Below are 20755 nucleotides of genomic sequence, written 5' to 3' on the forward strand. Positions count from 1 at the left end.
TTTTGTGAAAGGTTATTTTTTAAGGTAAAATTATAAAAAGTACAGACTTTTATGAAAGGTTTTTTTTTTTTTAAGGTAAAATTATAACTTGTACAAATGGAGCACACAAATTTTTAACTCACTAATTAATGAAGGAACAAATAAGATGTTAAAATCAGTCCAAATGAGAATTGGACTCAAAGAGATTTATATTCTCTTCCAGACAGAATTCATATACATTGTAATATGGTTTGGCTTTGTCCCCACCCAGATCTCATCTTGAATTGTAGTACCCATAATCCCCACATGTTGTGGGTTCTGGTGGGAAGTAATTTAATCATGGGCAGTTACCCTCATGCTGTTCTTGTGATAGTGAGTTCTCATGAGATCTGATGATTTTATAAAGAGCAGTTCCTCTGTACATGCTCTCTTCTCTGCTGACAAGTAAGATATGCCTTTGCTCCTTGCCTTCCACCATGATTGTGAGGTCTCCCTAGCCATGTGGAACTGTGGTTCCGTTAAACCTCTTTTTCTTTATAAATTACCCAGTCTTGGGTATTTCTTTATAGCACCATGAAAATGGGCTAATATAGTAAATTGGTACCAGTAGAGTGGGGTACTGCTATTAAGATACCCAAAAACGTGAAAGCAGTTTTGGAACTGGGCAATAGGCAGAGGTTGGAACAGTTTGGAGGGCTCAGAAGAAAATAGGAAAATGTGGGAAAGTTTAGAACTTCCTAACTCGGCGGGCTCAGGAGACAGGAAGATACAGGAAAGTTTGGAACTTCCTAGAGACTTGTTGAGTGGCTTTGACCAAAATGCTGATAGTGATATGGACAATAAAGTCCAGGCTGAGATGGTCTCAGATGAAGATGAGGAACTTGTTGACAACCAAAGCAAAGGTGACTCTTGTTATGCATTAGCAAAGAGACTGGGGACATTTTACCCCTGCCCTAAGGATATGTGGAACTTTGAAACTGAGAGAGATTATTTACAGTATCTGGTGGAAGAAATTTTTAAGTGGCAAAGCCTTTGAGAGGAAGCAGAGCATAAAACTTTGGGAAATTTGCAGCCTGGCAATGCAAAAGAAAACAAAAACCCATTTCCTGGGGAGAAATTCAAGCCTGCTGCAGAAATTTGCATAAGTAACAAGGATCCGAATGTTAATCACCAAGACAATGAGTAAAATGTCTCCAGGGCATGTCAGAGATCTTTGCAGCAGTCCCTCACCTCACAACCCTGGATACCCAGGAGGAGAAAATGGTTTCGAGGACCAGGCCGAGGACCCCCCACTGCTGTGTGCAGCCTACAGGCTTGGTGTTCTGTGCCCCAGCTGCTCCAGCCTTAGCTAAAAAGGGGCCAAGGTACAGCTCAGGCCATGACTTTGGAGGGTGCAGGCCCTACACCTCGGTAACTTTCACATGGTTGGACCTGTAGGTACACAGAAGTCAAGAATTGAGGTTTGAGAACCTCCGCCTAGATTTCAAAGGATGTATGGAAATGCTTGGATGTCCAGGCAAAAGTTTGCTGCAGTGGCAGAGCCCTCATGGAGATCCTCTGCTAGGGCAGTGCAGAAGAGAAATGTGGGGTTGGAGCTGCCACACAGAGTCCCCACTGGGGTACTGCATAGCAGAGCTGCTAGAAGAGGGCCACCATCCTCCAGACCCCAGAATGATAGATCCACTGATACCTTGCACTGCGCACCTGGAAAAGCTGCAAACACGCAATGCCATCTCATGAAAGCAGCCAGGAGCAGGGCTGTACCCTGCAAAGCCACAGGGGTAGAGTTGCCCAAGGCCATGGGAGCTCCTCTTGAATCGGGGTGATCTGAATGTGAGACATAGAGTCAAAGGAGATCATTTTGGAGCTTTAAGATTTGACTTCCTGCTGGATTTTGGACTTGCATGGAGCCTGTAGCTCCTTTGCTTTAGCTAGTTTCTCCCATTTGGAATGGGTATATTAGCCAATGCCTGTACCCCCATTGTATCTAGGAAGTATCTATCTTGCTTTTGATTTTACAGGTTCATATGTGGAAGAGACTTTGCCTTATCTCAGATGGAACTTTGGACTGTGGAATTTTGAGTTAATGCTGAAATGAGCTAAGACTTTGGGGGACTGTTGAGAAGGTGCTGACAAAAAAGAGTCAAACTCTGTAAAATATTTGAATAGATTTATTCTGAGCCAAATATGAGTGACTATGGCCAGTGACACAGCCCTCAGGAGGTTCTGGGAACATGTGCCCAAGGTGGTTGGGGTGCAGCTTGGTTTTATACTTTTTTTTTTTTTTGAGACGGAGTTTCGTTCTTGTTACCCAGGCTGGAGTGCAATGGCGCGATCTCGGCTCACCGCAACCTCCGCCTCCTGGGTTCAAGCAATTCTCCTGCCTCAGCCTCCTGAGTAACTGGGATTACAGGCACGCGCCACCATGCCCAGCTAATTTTTTGTATTTTTAGTAGTGACGGGGTTTCACCATGTTGACCAGGATGTTCTCGATCCCTCGACCTCGTGATCCACCCGCCTCGGCCTCCCAAAGTGCTGGGATTACAGGTCTGAGCCACCGCGCCCGGCCGGTTTTATACATTTTAAGGAGGCCTGAGACATCAATCAAATACATTCAAGAAATACATTGGTTTGGTCCACAAAAAAGGGATAGTTCAACACAGGGGCTTCCAGGCTATAGGCAGATTTAAACATTTTCTGTTTACAATTGGTTGAGTTTGCCTAAAGACCTGGGATTAATAGAAAATGTTCAGGTTAAGACAAAAGATTGTGGAGACCAAGGTTCTTTTGAAGTTTCATAGTACCTGCTTTTAGAGACAATAGGTGACAAATGTTTTCTGATCAGACCTTTAAAAGGTGCTAGACTCTCAGTTAATCTCTTCAGAATTGTAACTAAAAAGATCTCACTATGTTAATAGAGATTCTTGGCTAGGCGTGGTGGCTCACGCCTGTAATCCCAGCACTTAGGGAGGCCAACTATCACAAGGTTGTGAGTTCAAGACCAGCCTGGCCAATATGGTGAAACCCTGTCTCTACTAAAAACACAAAAATTAGCCGGGTGCGGTGGCTCACGCCTGTAATTCCAGTACTTTGGGAGGCCGACACGGGTGGATCACAAGGTCAAGAGATCAAGACCATCCTGGTCAACATGGTGAAACCCCGTCTCTACTAAAAATACAAAAAATTAGCTGGGCAGCTGGGCATGGTGGTGCATGCCTATAATCCCAGCTACTCAGGAGGCTGAGGCAGGAGAATTGCCTGAACCCAGGAGGCAGAGGTTGCGGTGCGCCAAGATCACGCCATTGCACTCCATCCTGGGTAACAAGAGCGAAATTCCGTCTCCAAAAAAGAAAAAAATACAAAAATTAGCTGGGTGTGATGACGCATGCCTGTAGTCCCAGCTGCTCAGGAGGCTGAGGCAAAAGAATCACTTGAACCCAGGAGGCAGAGGTTGCAGTGAGCCAAGATCACACCACTGTACTCCAGCCTGGGCGACAGAGTGAGAGTCTGTCTCAAAAAAAAAAATGGAGATTCTTTACAGATGCAGATTTTCCCCTGCAAAGGATGGCTTTGCAAGGCCATTTCAAAATATGGCAGAGAAATATGTTTGGGGGTAAAATATTTTGATTGTCTTCTTTGTCACATAATGTTATGCCAGAGTCAGATTGGAAAGTAAATCATGATACATAGGGTTAAATAAAACCCATCTGATGAGAATTTATGGTTTGTAGGGCATGACTCCCCAGACCCCTTAAACAGGAATTTGGGCAAGAATTTAAAAATTGAGAACTTAGCTCTCAAAGGCATGATTGGTTTTGAAATGTGAGGACCTGAGATTTGGGTGGAGCCAGAGGCAGAATGATATGGTTTGGCTGTGTCCCTACCCAAATCTCATCTTGAATTATAGTTCCCATAATCCCCATGTGTTGTGAGAGAGACCTGGTGGGAGGTAATTTACTCATGGGGCTGGTTACTCTTATGCTGTTCTGGTGATAGTGAGTTCTCATGAGATCTGATAGTTTTATAAGGGGCTTCTGACAGTCTCATTAGGTTTGGCCTTATTATTCACATGGGTGCAGCCACAGTGCTAGTCATACAAGGTCATCCTTGAACTATCTTTGCAAATCCAGAGCCATACAGTTTTGAGCAACTGCTAAGACAACACAATTAACTTCTATGTGGAAGTTTTCATAAGGACTCAGATTGGACTTTTAAACATTCATTATTTTCTATATCAAGGTTAGGAAAATACACCTGAGAAACTCTCTCACCAGATTTCTTCTGCAGTACCTATAAATTTGGGTGAATTAATCTCATCTTCAAGTCCCCAGAATTTGCTAAGGCTTGCCAGGAAGTGACCTTCCTTACCACCTCAGGAATCAGGCCAGTGTTCTGACAGTACTTTCTTTGTAGGCATTGGCTCCATATATAAAGTCAACTATTATTTCTTAAAGTGGTTTGTCAGTGAGAATCATTCTCAAATGTGATGTTCTCATATGACTTCCCAGGTAGATACAGTTACAAAATCCAATTATATCTTGATAAAAAGGAGATGAGATTGATCCTATGCAAATAACAATATTGCTATAAGAAGTTAAGGAAAACTCAGTACGTTTCTGAATGCTCAGTATTCCATGATACTGCTTAATGTTTTATTCAGATCACAGAGGCGGAATCAATCAACTAAAATGTGGGTTAAAAGTAGTTTAAGGAGAAAGTGAAAGGGCCTCCTCATATAGCCACAGAAAAATAGAACATTAAGATAACATGGGCTGGGCAGTGTTTCATGCCTATAATCCCAGCACTTTGGGAGACTGAGGTGGGAGGATCACTTGAGCCGGGCAAATTGAGACACTGTACTCAAGCCTAAATAACACAGAGAGGCCCTGTGTCAAAAAAAAAGATTCAGTCTTGGGGGAAGGCAAGATCAAAAGAGTTAACAAAGGAGATTTGGGCCCCTGATTAAGATAGGATTGTGGATAAGAAACAATACTTAGGCCGGGCATGGTGGCTCACTCCTGTAATCCCAGCACTTTGGGAGGCCGAGGCGGGTAGATCACGAGGTCAAGAGATCGAGACCATCCTGGTCAACATGGTGAAACCCCGTCTCTACTAAAAATAGAAAAAATTACCTGGGGATGGTGGCACATGCCTGTAATCCCAGCTACTCAGGAGGCTGAGGCAGGAGAATTGCCTGAACCCAGGAGGCAGAGGTTGCAGTGAGCCGAGATCGCACCATTGCACTCCAGCCTGGGTAACAAGAGTGAAACTCTGTCTCAAAAAAAAAAAAGAAGAAACAATACTTGATTATTTAATCAAAATGAGAATAAAAGATAAAATGCTACAGTTGTAAAGAACCTAAGCTCTTTCACAAGAACCTTTGTTCTTTCTGGTTTGGTTTGGTTTGTATTTAATCATCTAGAACATAATCCAACATAAAGCCAGAAAATTATTGTGCTCTCTAAGAAAATTACAAATAAAATCATCTTTCATATTATAGATGATGGCATTAATCAGTAAACCAAAGAAACAAGCCCATCAAAGCTGATTAAATTTTGCCAAAATGTTAACATGTTTCATGGTTTCTTTTTAGATCCCAGTAGTTTATTTTCCAAGGCAAATCAAATTGACTTTTTAAGATTTGTCTTTCTAGCCTGAGAAACATGGTGAAATCACATCTCTACACAAAATGCAAAAATTAGTTGGGCATGGTGATGTGCATCTGCAGTCTCAGTTACTTAGGAGGCTGAGGTAGGAGGATCACTTGAGCCTGGGAGACGGACATTGTAGTCAGCTGAGATGGCACCTCTGACATTGTAGTCAGCCTGGGCAACAGAGACCCAATCTTAAAAAATAAATAAATGAGGCCGGGCGCGGTGGCTCACGCCTGTAATCCCAGCACTTTGGGAGGCCGAGGCGGGCAGATCACAAGTTCAAGAGATCGAGACCATCCTGGTCAACATGGTGAAACCCTGTCTCTACTAAAAATACAAAAAATTAGCTGGGCATGGTGGCGCATGCCTGTCATCCCAGCTACTCAGGAGGCTGAGGCAGGAGAATTGCTTGAACCCAGGAGGCAGAGGTTGCGGTGAGCCGAAATCGCGCCATTGCACTCCAGCCTGGGTAACAAGAGCGAAACTCCGTCTCAAAATAAATAAATAAATAAATAAATAAATAAATAAATGATTTGTCTGCCTTTCACATTCTGGAACAAACTGTCGCTTTACTTTGGGACCAAAAAAAAAAATGCTCTTTTCCTTTAAAAACAAAAGAACTTACACCTTGTATTTCTCTGTTACTATTGCTCCTAGTATAACCACCTATATCAATTATGACATCTGTTTCAGAGAGAAAACTGGGTAGAGAGAATGGATAATAAGAACTACGTCATACACAAGCATTTTAGCAGACTATTAAAGCTCGCAAATACACATAGACTTTCTATAGCCTCACACATCTGTTTACACCTTCTTAGCATGATAAAAATGAAGCCATTTATTAACAGTTCTCAAAGATATAACCACTCTATAGCATATACAGAACAAGCAAAAGTATGTAAGCTTAAAACTATGTTTAAACAGTGTTTTAGTATTCTAATTAGAAATTCGTCTGGGCATCCAAAAATTACTTATTAACTAGCTGCATTTAACATTAGTCTGTGATTTTTAAATTGCGGTTAAGATCCTGGAGATATTTAAGCTGACATATAATTGCTATTAATATAAAAAGCTTGTCAGCATTATGATTCAATTTAGATTAACACAGACTGTCATTTTTAAAACAGTAAACATTAGAAAAGAGTAATATTAGTTTGATCACTAAACCTGTATAAGTCAGTTTACAAAGTTCAGATTACATTTTTTTCTACATGAGAAAGCAAACCTCAAGTAAAATAAAGTGTATATAGTATGATAGCTAACTCTGACACTAGCCTTGATTTGCCAAATACTTACCTTAAGTTCTTAAAATATCTCCAAACTGGTAAGAGTCTGGAAGAAGAATCTCTTGTTCTTTGTCTAACGTATTAAAGCGTCAGATGTTCACTTTTTTCTTTTCTTAGATTTGTGGGGATGTTTGAGAGATATATATATTACTATATGTATCAAGTCAGATATATCAGAGGTCCTTTAATTTAGGAGACCTTATAATCTAATTTATTAATACTCTCTAACGGTAGGAAAATGTTACATATTTATTTGAGAGGCCATGGTCTTTCTGTTTTGTTTTTTAAAGATAGTCTCACTCAAACCCAGGTTAAAATGCAGTGGCATGATCATAGCTCACTGCAACCTCAAACTCCTAGGCTCAAGTGATCCTTTTACCTCAGCTTCCCAAGTAGCTGGGACTTACAGGCACGTACCACCATGCCCAGCTAATTTTATTTATCATTTTTGTAGACACAAGGTCTTGCCGTGTTGCCTGGGCTGGTCTCAAACGCCTGACCTTAAGTGATCTTCCCACCTCAGCCTCCCAAAATATTGGGAATTACAGGCATGAGCCACCATGCCTGGCTATTGTGGTGTTTCTGAATTACAGGACTCATAAAGACCTATGGCTTTAGTTCTACAACTTTTTAGCCATGGGTCAAAAGTAAATATAGAATCACAAAATCTCACTGGTTGAGATCTCACAGAGCTATTCCCCTTTATTGCCCAGGCTGGTCTCAATCTCTTGGCTTCGAGTGATCCACCCAAGTCAGCCTTTCCAAACTGCTGAGATTACAAGCATGAGCCACCACGCAGGGCCAGAATTCTTAATTGAATTGCACGTGACATAGACCAATGGACAAAAACGTCTGATGAACTGAATTGTTTTTTTATTTCTCACTCAACAGAGGACAGGTATCTATCACTCTTCTGCAGAGACCTCAAATGGTCAAACCATAAAACCAAATTCTCAATTAGTGCTACCATCAGTGAGGAGTAACTTATTGACCATGCCTAAACCAGAAACAAAAAGTCAGCAAGAAAAGAAACAAATGAGAACAAGGAAGTCAGCAAAATTAAAGTTCTGCTGCCACTTAGGATTTCCTTTGGGAGCCAAGAAGAGATGTACCCAGGCTAAAGCAGTCAATGAGGAGGTACATTTATCTCGTACCTCAGTTTACTTGGTTCTGTCAGATAAATTAATTGCCATCTTGGTGGAACCTCTAAAAATGTTAAAAGGTAATTTTTTTTCAAAAAGATAAAATCATGACTTTTATATAAATATACAATGAACATTTCTCTCACACAAAGTCTGCTTTAGGCTCAACCAACTCTCCAGGGCAGCTGTCTTCCATGTAGTGGTTTATCCAGTCAATGCAGGTTTGATCCATGGCACTTGTTTCAGTGATCAGCACATGTTTCAGTGATCTCTCCATGGTAGGGTAAGAGAGAATAAGAGACCTTCACATTAGCAATTAAATGCTTTGACTTAGGTTACACACTCACTTCCTTTCTTTCACAACCCATTTGTCAGAACTAGTCACATGGCCTTGCACTGGGAACTGGGAACTGTAGCCTTCTGTGTGTGTTCGGAAAGGGAAGAAGCACTGGAAATATCTGTGAGTGCCAGCAATTGTACTTGAAATTATAGAATTGTAACAAACATTATTATTATTATTATTATTATTATTTTTAGACAGAGTCTAGCTCTGTTGCCCAGGCTGGACTGTAGTGTCGAGATCTCAGCTCACTGCAACTTCCACCTCCTGGGTTCAAGTGATTCTCTGGCCTCAGCCTTCCAAGTAGCTGGGACTACAGACGCCTGCCACCACACCCAGCTAATTTTTTTTTTTTTCTTTTTTTAGTAGAGAGGGGGTTTCACCGTGTTAGCCAGGATGGTCTCAATCTCCTGAGCTCTTGATCCACCTGCCTCAGACTCCCAGAGTGCTGGGATTACAGGCATGAGCCATTGTGCTTGGCCACAAACATTCATCTTACAAAAGATTAAATACTGTACCTTCCCAAGGAAGAATAATATACAGTCCCGAACATTCAGCTATATAATTGTGAAGAAAATAATAACTTGTTAGATTTTGTTAGACTACACACAACCTAGTAGCACGGTATATTTAAAAGCCAACATCAGATATATTTACTTACACAGTAAGTGATTTTTGAGAAGGTAGGGAAAAATTACGGATTCTCTTACAGAGTCCTTCAAATTGAAATTTTAAGAACTGATTTGAAATAACAAAATACTTGCACATATATTTTTTTTTAAACTGAAGGGATGGAAATCACAGTGGTAATAGCGGTTTGTTTGGGCTTCTAAGTGGTGAAATTACAGATAGTTCTTGCTTTCTTTTCTACCCATTTGCACTTTCAAAGTTTTCTACAATGAGCATGATTGTCTTAAAAGAGGATGTTGAAAATGCTAGTAAACAGAATTAAGCAAACAGCAGCTAGTGTTGATGCTAGTGGTACAGGATTGGGGCTTTTACTGTTTTTGTAGAAACATACTCAATTGAAACCTTACCACCTAATTTTTTTTTTTTTTTGAGATGGAGTCTCTCCCTGGCACCAGGCTGGAGTGCAGCGGTGTGATCTCGGGTCACTGCAACCTCCACCCCGCCCAGGTTCAAGCAATTCTCCTGCCTCAGCCTCCTGAGTAGCTGGGACTACAGGCGCATGACACCACGCACAGCTAATTTTTGTATTTTTAGTAGAGATGGGGTTTTAACCATGTTGGCCAGGATGGGCTCGATCTCAACCTCTGATCCGCCCACCTCAGCCTCCCAAAGTGCTGGGATTACAGTCGTGAGCCACTGCGCCTGGCCCTTGCCACCTAATTTTTAAGCAAAAACAAAACTTCCATTGAATCAAATTCTTTTTAATTTGTTGTGGAAAGTCAAGGTCAGAGTTCTATGTCTCTAGAGATGGAAAAGGAATTTATGGAGTCATGGTTTCAACCCAGCATTTTCTTTACATTCATTCAAGGTGCTTTGGATTCCATTCAGAGGGCTTCATCTGGCTTAAGTGAAAGACTATTAAATGAAGCTGGTGAATACTGATAGAAAGACCTTCTTTGACCTGTCAGTATGGTGCTGGCCTGAGCTTCCAGATCCATACTTAACTAGAAGTAAAGAAATTATCACACCTCCAGGCTCATAGAAAGGGTTTACTGTGTTAAATTGTCTTCATGTCTGATTCCTTTCTGCATGTTAACCTCAGAGAAATATTAGCAGATATACTTTATACATGCCGCACTTTATTTTATAATCATTTAAATTCCTCCTATGTGCTGGGCACTGTGGCTCATACCTGTAATCCCAGCACTTTGGGAGGCCGAGGCAGGTGGATCACGAGGTCAAGAGATTGAGACCATCCTGATCAACATGGTGAAACCCCATCTCTACTAAAAATACAAAAAATCAGCTGGGCATGTTGGCGTGTGTCTGTAGTCCCAGCTACTCAGGAGGCTGAGGCAGGAGAATTGCCTGAACCCAGGAGGCGGAGGTTGCGGTGAGCCAAGATCGTGCCATTGCACTCCAGCCTGGGTAACAAGAGCAAAACTCTGTCTCAAAAAAAAGAAAAAAAAAAAAATTCTCCTATGTGTGTTCCCCACAACTTCTTTTACAAATGAAGAAATAAGGTTCAGATCTGATAACTTGCCTAAATCCCAAAGTGACTTTTTCAAGTCAGAAACAGTCTTATTAAGATACTGAATTCTGTCATGTAGTGTCCTGGGTGTACAGTAAATAGTGTATGATGATATGGGGCTGAGCCTGGAGTTATGATTGTGATGTTTTAATCTGTTGTTTAGATTTTAGAGTGTTTTTTTTCCCCTCTGTCCATAGTGAATATGATATTAAGAGTTTCATGCTCAGTTTTCTTTTTCTAGTTTTCTCATTCATGTTGTGTTCTTGTTTTAAATGATTTTGCCAACTTAAAATGAAAAATAAGAGAAGAAACATTAGAAAAGCATGGAAATCTGTTCTGGCAATCTTCTGGGCCTTTATTGAAACATAGGTAGATTGCTTTTTCTTTGTATTTATTGAACCAAGCTGCTTTTTCTTTGTATTTATTGAACCAAGCTACCTAAGCAGTGTTATTTCATTTAGAATGTTTTTAAACTTCTTTAAGCAATTCTTTCAGCCTTATCTGATTTAAATGAGAAGACAAATGGGAATGTTGAATTAATACCCTGTAGCTTTAAATCCAACCAGTGTGATGCTTTTGTCTTTTATAAAAGATGCTCACAGCTGGAGAAGAGAGGCAGATACTGTCTGTGATCTCCATTCTCAGAGTCAAACTATTCATTTGCATTAGCTGCTCTCGCAAACTGCATGCGCGCGCGCACACACACGGATGTTTGTTTGGCAGAAGCTTTCTGTTTATTCAGCACAGAGTCCTCTAAGCTCCCAGATGTAGAAAGCTCTAAGAGTTGCTGCAAGAGACAGAGTCAAAACTGTACATAGGCTGAGGTAGGCACTGCGGAGGATTGGCTATGCAAGGGTATTGATGTGGTGCAGCTGTACCTGCCTGTTTTGTGAAAGTCGCTTCTCTGAGACTGTGAAGGTGAGAAGCCCAGGGATCCACTAGAAGCTTCATTGCGGCTGGCTCTTTGGTGGGGGATTGCATTCCCAGTGGTAGCTGTCCTCATTTGCAGCGTTATTCTCGGAAACCAAGTATGTGCAGCAGTGACAGACTATGCCACAGCTCCTCTGCAATTTGGAAGCTGGAACAAATGGAAAGAGCTTATAGCCAAGAGAGGTTGTGATTTTTATGATCCAAGCTTGCTCTGGCACTGCACAAATGAAGGATGAGCTTTGTGGCAAGCAAAATCAGCAGACTGCCTGACAGGGGGTTTTGGTAAGATAAATGTGTTGTGATTGTTTTTTCTTATTTTTTTGCTTTTCTGTATCAGCTGCATAGAATTGCTGCTTAGCGATAACTAAAACATTTTGCAAAATCACGTTTGATGGAAAAGGATGACCAAGGGAACCAGAAGGAGAAACAACGTGTAGCCATTCAGTTGTGACCTTCCGAGATAATTCAAGTTTTCTCATGTGTCTCTGAACAGGCAGAAGCCAGGAATTTCCAGAGAAAAGAATGTAGACTAACAATTAGACCTCTTTTCTTTCCTTTGAATAGTCATAATTATGCTTTTTTTTTTCTTTTTCTATAGTCTGAGCAGGAGGGGAAAAATAAAGCCTTCCTCCTGTTACAGAGTTGTTGCCACTGGAACAGTAATAGGCTGAGAACATAAGTATGGAGGTGGACGAAGGCAGGATAAGGAGTCTGCTATTTTCGTAGCTGTGCGTTGGTGGGTGTTTGTCTTGGGTTCATTGTCATTGCTGTTTGATACCAAGTGGTTGTGAATACTGTATCTCTTTGCCTCTACTATGACTGAATCTCTTTTATGTTCTCTTTTGTACATTTTTCTTTACCAGCCCCAATTCTATTGATATGAAGCCTTTTTCCTGTTACTGTTTATACATATATATACATAATAGCCTTTATTAGAGAAAAGATAGTAGTCGAAAGTAGCCCTCCAATATTTATGGACCTCAAGAAAGATAAGGACGTTTTCTCTTTAAAATGTAGGTTTTACTTTTAGCAGATTTTGGTTCTTGGTTCTGTAATCTTTAGTGTTTTATTACAAATTAGAGAAAATGAGTTACATTACATTTGCAAAATTCTACCAGAATCACCTTGCGTTGGATCTTATTTCTTATGTTTTTTATAAACATTAAGATTTACTTTTCCTCGTCCTAACTTAGGCAGGTGTTACTGGAAGATGTATTCCTATCTCAGAGAGCCAAGTTTCCTAGTTGCTTAGAATGGCCACAGAAGAGATCCATTGATACCTGACTTTTTGCTGACTCATTGCTTATGTAAGCCTTATAAATACAACTCTCCATATATTTCCATTAGGTTACTGTCAGGTGCCCTCCTCCCTGTTTACTGACCTTTTCCTCTCAGCATCCTTCTGTTCCTTCTGTAAGCCTTTTTAGTAAGATTGTCATAACCTTTCAACCAAGTGAATTCTAAGAAGTGGTGAATAGATAAATCCTTTTTCTCTTTTTGAATTGCTACTTTCTTTAACTCTGTTTTCATCTCAATTATGATAAAATTACAAATTCTCTATTTTCTTGGCATGTGAAACCTATAGTAATAGTGCTTTTTCTCACTTATGGCCTGATTAAAGTAACAACCTCCTTTTCAATCTTTGAGGACTCAGTTCAAATGTCCTTTTGTTCAGAGAAGCTTTCTGTGACCTCCCAGACTAAAATAGATTTTCCTCCCATACGCTATTGCTTTTCTCACAACATTCTGTTTCTTTGTAGCACTTGATACAGTTTATATTGTTTGGTTACTGGTTTTTCTGTCTCTACAACTTTTCCCCACTCAGCGATAAACCTCATGAAAGCAGAGACTCTTTTTTTCATTATTACATACCCGGCATTTAGCAAAATGGCAGGCTGAGAGCTGAAGAAAGGCAGATAAATAGACAATATTGCAAATGCAGCACTATGGTGAGAAAAAATAGGATAAGCACTGGGCACTGAAAAAGGGCCAGTGTGACTAGAGTGAAGTAAGTAGGAGAGGAAGCATACTGTAAAACAAAGACCTAGAGAGGTAGATACAGGGCCTAACCAAGTAGGACCTTATAGACTGTTCAAATTCTTGTTCATTCTAAAAGTTGTCGGAAGCTACTAAAAGAATTTAAGTATTGATTGATTTAGGACTTTAAAAAAAATAATTTCTTCAGTTTAAATGAGATCCTAAGTGAATGCAGGTAGATCAATCAGGATCAATCAGTACAGTGGTCCAGGAGAGAGATGATAAGAGTTCGTCCTAAGGTGGTAGCAGTAGAGGTAGATGGAGAGTGTTGTGTATTATGATGAAAATTTGGAAAGTAAAATTGACAGGCCTTAGTGTTGGATTGGATATAGGTAGAAGGCAGAAGATGTCAAGAATGGCTCCTAGGCTTTGATTTGGTTTGGTTTTAGCTTGTATAACTTGATGGATAGATGCTTTTCCTGAGATATGGAACAGTGTAAGATCTGGTTTAGAAGAGGATTATATTTGGTTTTGGACCTATAGACATTGATATAGTCAAGTAGCCTTTTGGATCTTTAAGTCTAGATCCCAAAGGAGATTGTACTAGATATCCTTAATTCATTTCCAGGATCTTTAAAAATTAATGGCATTCTTAAGATATTAGAAACAGTATATACAGCAGGCATTTACACCAACTTTATCAGTGTGTCTGTTTTATTCTGTTCTACAAAAAGCAACTGTGTTCTCAAAATTAAGTACAGATTTTAGGAAAGATAACACCCTGGAGTATCCCTTGCCAAAGATTTTATATTTTTTAATGGACAGAAACTTGATCTGTTGAGATTTTATCAAGAATATAGGAATAATCTGTCCTATCTGTTTAAATAAATTTCTCTTAAAATAATTTTTATTCAGGGGAGTAATAGACATTAGGGACTCCAAAAGGGAGAAGACTGGATGGTGGGGGTGGGCAGGGGTTGAAAAATTACCTGTTGGGCACAGTATTCACTAGTCAGGTGATAGGTACACTAAAAGCCCAGAGTTCACCTCTGTACCGTATATCCATGTAACAAAACTGCATTTGTATCACCTAAATCTATGAAAAACAAAACAAAGAGTTAAAAACCTATTAACATGTAGAAAAATAATCTCTATTCAGTTATAGGTAACCAAGTAATGCTAGAACTACAGTCTCTCAAAGATCAGGCATGGGTGTGCTATACAATACAGAGCTCACGATTTTGAATTAAAGGCTTGAGTTAGCCTCTGAGCCAGATTTTTCATGTAGAAAATTAGAATAGTAGTGCCTGCCTCACTGGATTAATGAGATAATATGGTTAGGTACCAAACATGCCCAGCTAACTTTGTAATTTCCCAGAAATGGCAGTTAAGGAAATTCTTAGATTATCAGATTATATAAATAACAATCTGATGTATTTACTTCCCTTTTCAAAAATGAATTGTCATCATTCTTGAAAACTCTTAAGTGGAATTACTGGATTTTTGTGAATTTGGCCTATCTTCTAGATTTGGAAGTAGCTATATTGTTTCTTTGTCAAGTTAAATTCATTTGTGTTTGTTTCAGGAACAGATAATAAGATAATGAATTTAGGGGAGAAATGGCATCTCTAGTACTGGGAAGAAATTTAGATGAAATCCTCAAGGACAAGGATAGTAGTACTATTATTTTCCATATCAGAATTGCCAATTACGGTATCCTAGTCATTGGTCATTTTTCCGGTAGGTAGAAACCTCTATCGTATGTATGTATGTGTGTGTGTATGTATATGTAGTGCCTGCCTCACTGGCCTGCCTCACTGGATTAATGAGATGATAATGAGACACACACACACACACGTGGGGTTTTGTTTTGTTAGATAAAGATTTGCTGTTTACTTAAGTGTCAGAATAACATCTCAGGATATTTAAGGCAGTGTTATTTTGGTCTTATATCAAAGCTTTGGCCTAATTACCAAAATAGAATTCTTCAAAGAAATATTTATGGAAAAACCTAAACAGTACTCTGTAACTTAATGTTAGTAGCTACTTTGGGGGCCTTTTAGGTTTCAGGCATTTGCTAAGGAGTTTATGTGTGTTTGCTCAGTTCAGTCCTGCAAGAGGGGTACTGTTATCCTCCCTTTAAAAAATGAACCCACAACTTAAATAGCCAGGATAGGTAGGTTTTAGAACTAGGCTTCAAGTTCCAGCTGTGCTTAACTCTAATACTTATACTGTTTCCACTCTGCTGTCTTGCCTCTCTAAAATCACTACTGCTAATTTCATAATTTACTTGCTTTGACATTTCCTTAAAATAATCTTAGTTTGCCTTTTAAGGAAAATAATGGAATGTTAATATGAAAGGCACTAGAAAGGTATTGATAGTTTTATCAAAGCATAGGTAGATCTAGAAATATATGGTTTAACAGCAGTATTTGAGGAAATGTAATGTGAATCTATTCATTTAACATATTTAGTTAACATCTGTGTACTAGACACTAGGGAAAGCAAGTTAGAAAAAGACAAATCTAATCTTGGAATACTCATAGACCAGTGGTGTACAAGGTAGAATGGAAAAAAGGAGACTGTTTAGATAATACTCTGATCAACTATGGTTGGCATGAAAAGGTTTGGCATGCAATGTTATAAAAGCAAAAACAGTAGAACTTAGAAGCTACTTAAAAATTTTGGCAAGAGGCCAGGCGCGGTGGCTCATGCCTGTAATCCCAGCACTTTGGGAGGCTGAGGTGGGTGGATCACGAGGTCAAGAGATCAAGACCATCCTGGTCAACATGGTGAAACCCTGTCTCTACTAAAAATACCCAAAAAAAAAAAAAAAAATTAGCTGGGCATGGTGGTGCATGCCTGTAGTCCCAGCTATTCAGGAAGCTGAGGCAGGAGAATTGCTTGAACCCAGGAGGCGGAGTTTGCAGTGGGCTGAGATTGCGCCATTGCACTCCAGCCTGGGTAACAAGAGCGAAACTCCGTCTCAAAAGAAAAAACAAAACAAAACAAAACAAAAACAAATTTGGCAAGAAGGGGGAAAAATCAGAAAGATGCTTTTACTCTTGATTACTGGAAAAAGGATGAAAACCGTTTTGTAAGGAGACATCTTTTTGAAAGAGAGGTGAGGACATGGAATGCCTAGTTTGAGACAGATTTTGATTAGTCAGGGGAAACACAGAAGGATATTCATATAGAAATAGCCATTAGGCAATTGGAATTTAAACCTAGAGACAGAGTCATCTATGTAGCAGAGAATCTGAAACCTGGAGAGGGTATCACATTTAAATCCACAGAACTGCTATATCCAGCAGGCACTGTAGGTTCAGGGAGGCAGGGGACTGAGCTCTTCAAGGTTGCAAAATGTATTAATTGTTATATTTAACATTATTTAAGTATTTCATTTCATTTGAGAAGAATTTATAGTTTCGATTTTCTTCTTCACAATACATGTCAAGAATATTTAAAGTTATTTGTAGCTGGGCATGGTGGCGTCTGTAGTCCCAGCTATTCCAGAGGCTGAAATGGGAGACTTGCTTGAGACCAGGAGTTTGAAGCTGAGGTGCATAATGATCACGCCCATGAATAGCCACTGCACTTGAGCCTTGGCAACATAGCAAGACCCTATCTCTAAAAATTAGTTAATTGTTACCAGATAATTTCAGTGCAAAGTAACAGAAAAACTTAAGTTTTCAGTTAAAAATTATGTTTAATATGAGTATATTTGATGTGTTTTACATGTGCATGGAGCCTCCAAAAGTAGGAATGCCTAGGGCCTTTTCTGGCCTTCCCCTTTCTCATTTCTTTTTTATTTTTATTTATTTTTTATTTTTATTTTTTGAGACTAAGTCTCACTCTGTTGCCCAGGCTGGAGTGCAGTGGTACGGCCTCAGCGCACTGCAACCTCCACCTCCCAGGTTCAAGCGATCCTCCTGCCTCAGCTTCCCAAGTAGCTGGGATTACAGGTGTGTGCCACCATGCCCAGCTAATTTTTATATATTTAGTAAGGATGGGGTTTCACCATGTTGGCCAGAGTGGTCTCAAACTCCTGACTTCAAGTGATCCACTTGTTTCAGCCTCCCAAAGTGCTGGGATTACAGGCGTGAGCCACGGTGCCTGGTCCCCACTTCCTTATTTCTATTGGCACTGCGTTTTAGTGGTTTAGGATTATTATAGATTCCTGCCTGGCCTCCTACCCACCAACCTCTGTATATTCCATTTCATTTACTCATGGATACCAGATTAAGCTTCTAAGTACCTAGCTCTCGTAATGTCAGTTCCCTAATTGGAAAAAAAAAATTGACTACTTATCAGTCTTTACCTCCTAGCAAGTGAGATAGTAAAGGTTATTTGAATTAAGAATAAATTCAATAAATTAAGAATAAATACTATGAGTATTCCTATACTTTCTTTAAATATTGACCAAACTATATTACTTACTGTTTTATAAAATATGTAGAATTTTTCTGCCCTCTTGCAAATGACCCCTCTTACAAGTATGTCAGAATTCCATTTTGAGGTACATATAGCAAAAATATCATCTGCTTTATAAAACTTCTTAGTCACCCCATCTCAAACCAGGTATTTCTCTCTTTTTCTGAAACCCCATACATGTTTGGAAAATGCCATAAATATTATAATAGACATATTTTACATATTAAAACACATTATTTGACCTTCTCTCTCCGCCTCCCATTATATAAGCTGCTTTTGTAGTGCCATATCACTACTGTTGTTGTATCTCCTGTATGTAGCACCTTGCTTCATACTTTGCATATACATAGTTAATAAATTTTAGGAAGAAGGATGTAATTACATATATAGGATTCCCATTCAGTCTTTTTTTTTTTTTTTTTTTCCTGAGACAGAATCTCACTCTGTCACCCAAGCTGGAGTACAGTGGCATGATCTCAGCTCACTGCAGCTTCCACCCCCTGGTTCAAGCAGTTTTCATGCCTCAGTCTCCCAATAGCTCAGATTACAGGCATGCACCACCATGCCTGGATAATTTTTATATTTTCAGTAGACATTGTTTCACCATGTTGGCCAGGCAGGTCTTGAACTCCTGACCTCAAGTGATCCACCCACCTCAGCCTCCCAAAGTGCTAGGATTATAGGCGTGAGCCACCATGCCTGGCCCAGAGTCTAACTTTGTAAAAATCATCAGTGCCTCCTTATTCTTCTGCTCAAGTGGTGATGGTCATGACTTATGACAAGCAGTTTAGTGAAAAGCAAGGATTCTGAAGCCCAGTCCTCTGAGTTCAAATCCTGACTCTGGCCGGGCGCGGTGGCTCAAGCCTGTAATCCCAGCACTTTGGGAGGCCAAGGCAGGTGGATCACGAGGTCAAGAGATCGAGACCATCCTGGTCAACATGGTGAAACCCCGTCTCTACTAAAAATACAAAAAAAATTAGCTGGGCATGGTGGCACGTGCCTGTAATCCCAGCTACTCAGGAGGCTGAGGCAGGAGAATTGCCTGAGCCCAGGAGGCAGAGGTTGTGGTGAGCCGAGATCGCGCCATTGCACTCCAGCGTGGGTAACAAGAGCGAAACTCCATCTCAAAAAAAAAAAAAAAAAAAAAAAAATCCTGACTCTGCTGCTTATTGGCTATGTGACCTTGTGCAAGTCACCTAACTTCTCCTGACTCAATTTCTTCAGCTAGAAAATGGAGATTAAAACCGGGCACAGTGGCTCATGCCTGTAATCGTAGCACTTTGGGAGGCCGAGGTGAGTGGATCATGAGATCAGGAGTTCGAGACCAGCATGGCCAACATGGTGAAACCCCATCTCTATTAAAAATACAAAAATTAGCTGGGCGTGGTGGCAGGCGTCTATAATCCCAGCTACTCAGGAGGCTGAGGCAGGAGAATCATTTGAACCCTGGAGGCAGAGGTTTCAATGAGCCAAGATCACGCCATTGCACTCCAGCCTGGGCAACAGGGCAAGACTCCTTCTCAAAAAAAAAAAAAAAAAAAAATTAAAATAGTATACATCAACTAGGGTTTTGAGGATTAAACAAGTTAATATAAGCAAAGCATTTAGATTTGTACCAGGTTTATAGTAAGCACTCAGTTACTACTATCACCTTTGCTACTATCATCATCATATTTACACATAAACCAGACTGAGACTTACACTGTGATAGCCTCAGAAAATATCTGCTTATCGCTGGGCGCGGTGGCTCAAGCCTGTAATCCCAGCACTTTGGGAGGCTGAGGCGGGTGGATCGCGAGGTCAAGAGATCCAGACCGTCCTGGTCAACACGGTGAAACCCTGTCTCTACTAAAAATACAAAAAATTAGCTGGGCATGGTGGCACGTGCCTGTAATCCCAGCTACTCAGGAGGCTGAGGCAGGAGAATTGCCTGAACCCAGGAGGCAGAGGTTGCGGTGAGCCGAGATCGCGCCATTGCACTCCAGCCTGGGTAACAAGAGCGAAACTCCGTCTCAAAAAAAAAAAAAAAGAAAAGAAAAGAAAATATCTGCTTATCTAAGGAATAGAATTATTCATGCAGTTCACAAAGAAGAAAAATAATTTTGGGCGTTTAACCAAACACCGGCCTAGCAATATAGTGAGACCTCATCTTTAAGTAAGATTTTAACATAAGCTGGACATGGTGATCCGTACCTGTAGTCCCAGCTACTTGCCAGGCTGAGGCGGGAGGATCGCCTGAGCCCAGAGGTCAGTGCTGCAGTGAGCTGTGATCATACCACTGCATTCCAGCCTGGGTGAGAGAGCAGGACCTGTCTCAAAAAAAAAAAAAAAAAAAATTCACATGTCAGTTATAGAAAATCATGCATAATACATACTGCTTGATTAAAAAAAAAAAAAGGAGGATACTATATTAGGGCAATTCATGCAAGAGTATAAATGAACTCTAAGCTTTTTTTTACAAATTATGAAATATCTGATGTTAATATATGAGGATAAGGTACTTTGGGAAGCTTTTGAAAGTCAGTCTCTGATAGAGTAAGGTCTTGTTATAACACAGATGAAGAAGTTATAAATAACTTTGTTACGATATCTTGGTGATACAATAAACGGAAACACTTCAATTTTTTTTTTTTTTTGAGATGGAGTGTCCCTCTTGTTACCCAGGCTGGAGTGCAATGGCGCGATCTCGGCTCACCGCAACCTCTACCTCCTGGGTTCGGGCAATTCTCCTGCCTCAGCCTCCTCAGTAGCTGGGATTACAGGCACGCGCCACCATGTCCAGCTAATTTTTTGTATTTTTAGTAGAGACGGGGTTTCACCATGTTGACCAGGATGGTCTCAATCTCTTG

At 40.2% G+C, this 20755-nt stretch overlaps 1 protein-coding gene across 30 annotated transcripts in view; it reads left to right on the top strand.

Moving 5' to 3' along the window:
* The window catches only part of TMCC1 (transmembrane and coiled-coil domain family 1), a 261462-nt gene that overhangs the window by 204416 nt on the left and 36291 nt on the right, over positions 1-20755 (top strand). The window contains exon 1 of one of the 30 annotated variants that reach the window (XM_074404143.1): positions 10410-11483. The exons of the other annotated variants lie outside the window; for them this stretch is intronic. Coding sequence (XP_074260244.1) covers positions 11427-11483 — 57 coding nt within the window. The 5' untranslated portion in view covers positions 10410-11426. Of the gene's footprint in view, positions 1-10409; positions 11484-20755 lie in introns of those variants that run through there. 30 annotated transcript variants of the gene reach the window in all.

The sequence above is a fragment of the Saimiri boliviensis genome, chromosome 8 (assembly GCF_048565385.1).
Source record: "Saimiri boliviensis isolate mSaiBol1 chromosome 8, mSaiBol1.pri, whole genome shotgun sequence".
NCBI lineage: Eukaryota > Metazoa > Chordata > Mammalia > Primates > Cebidae > Saimiri > Saimiri boliviensis.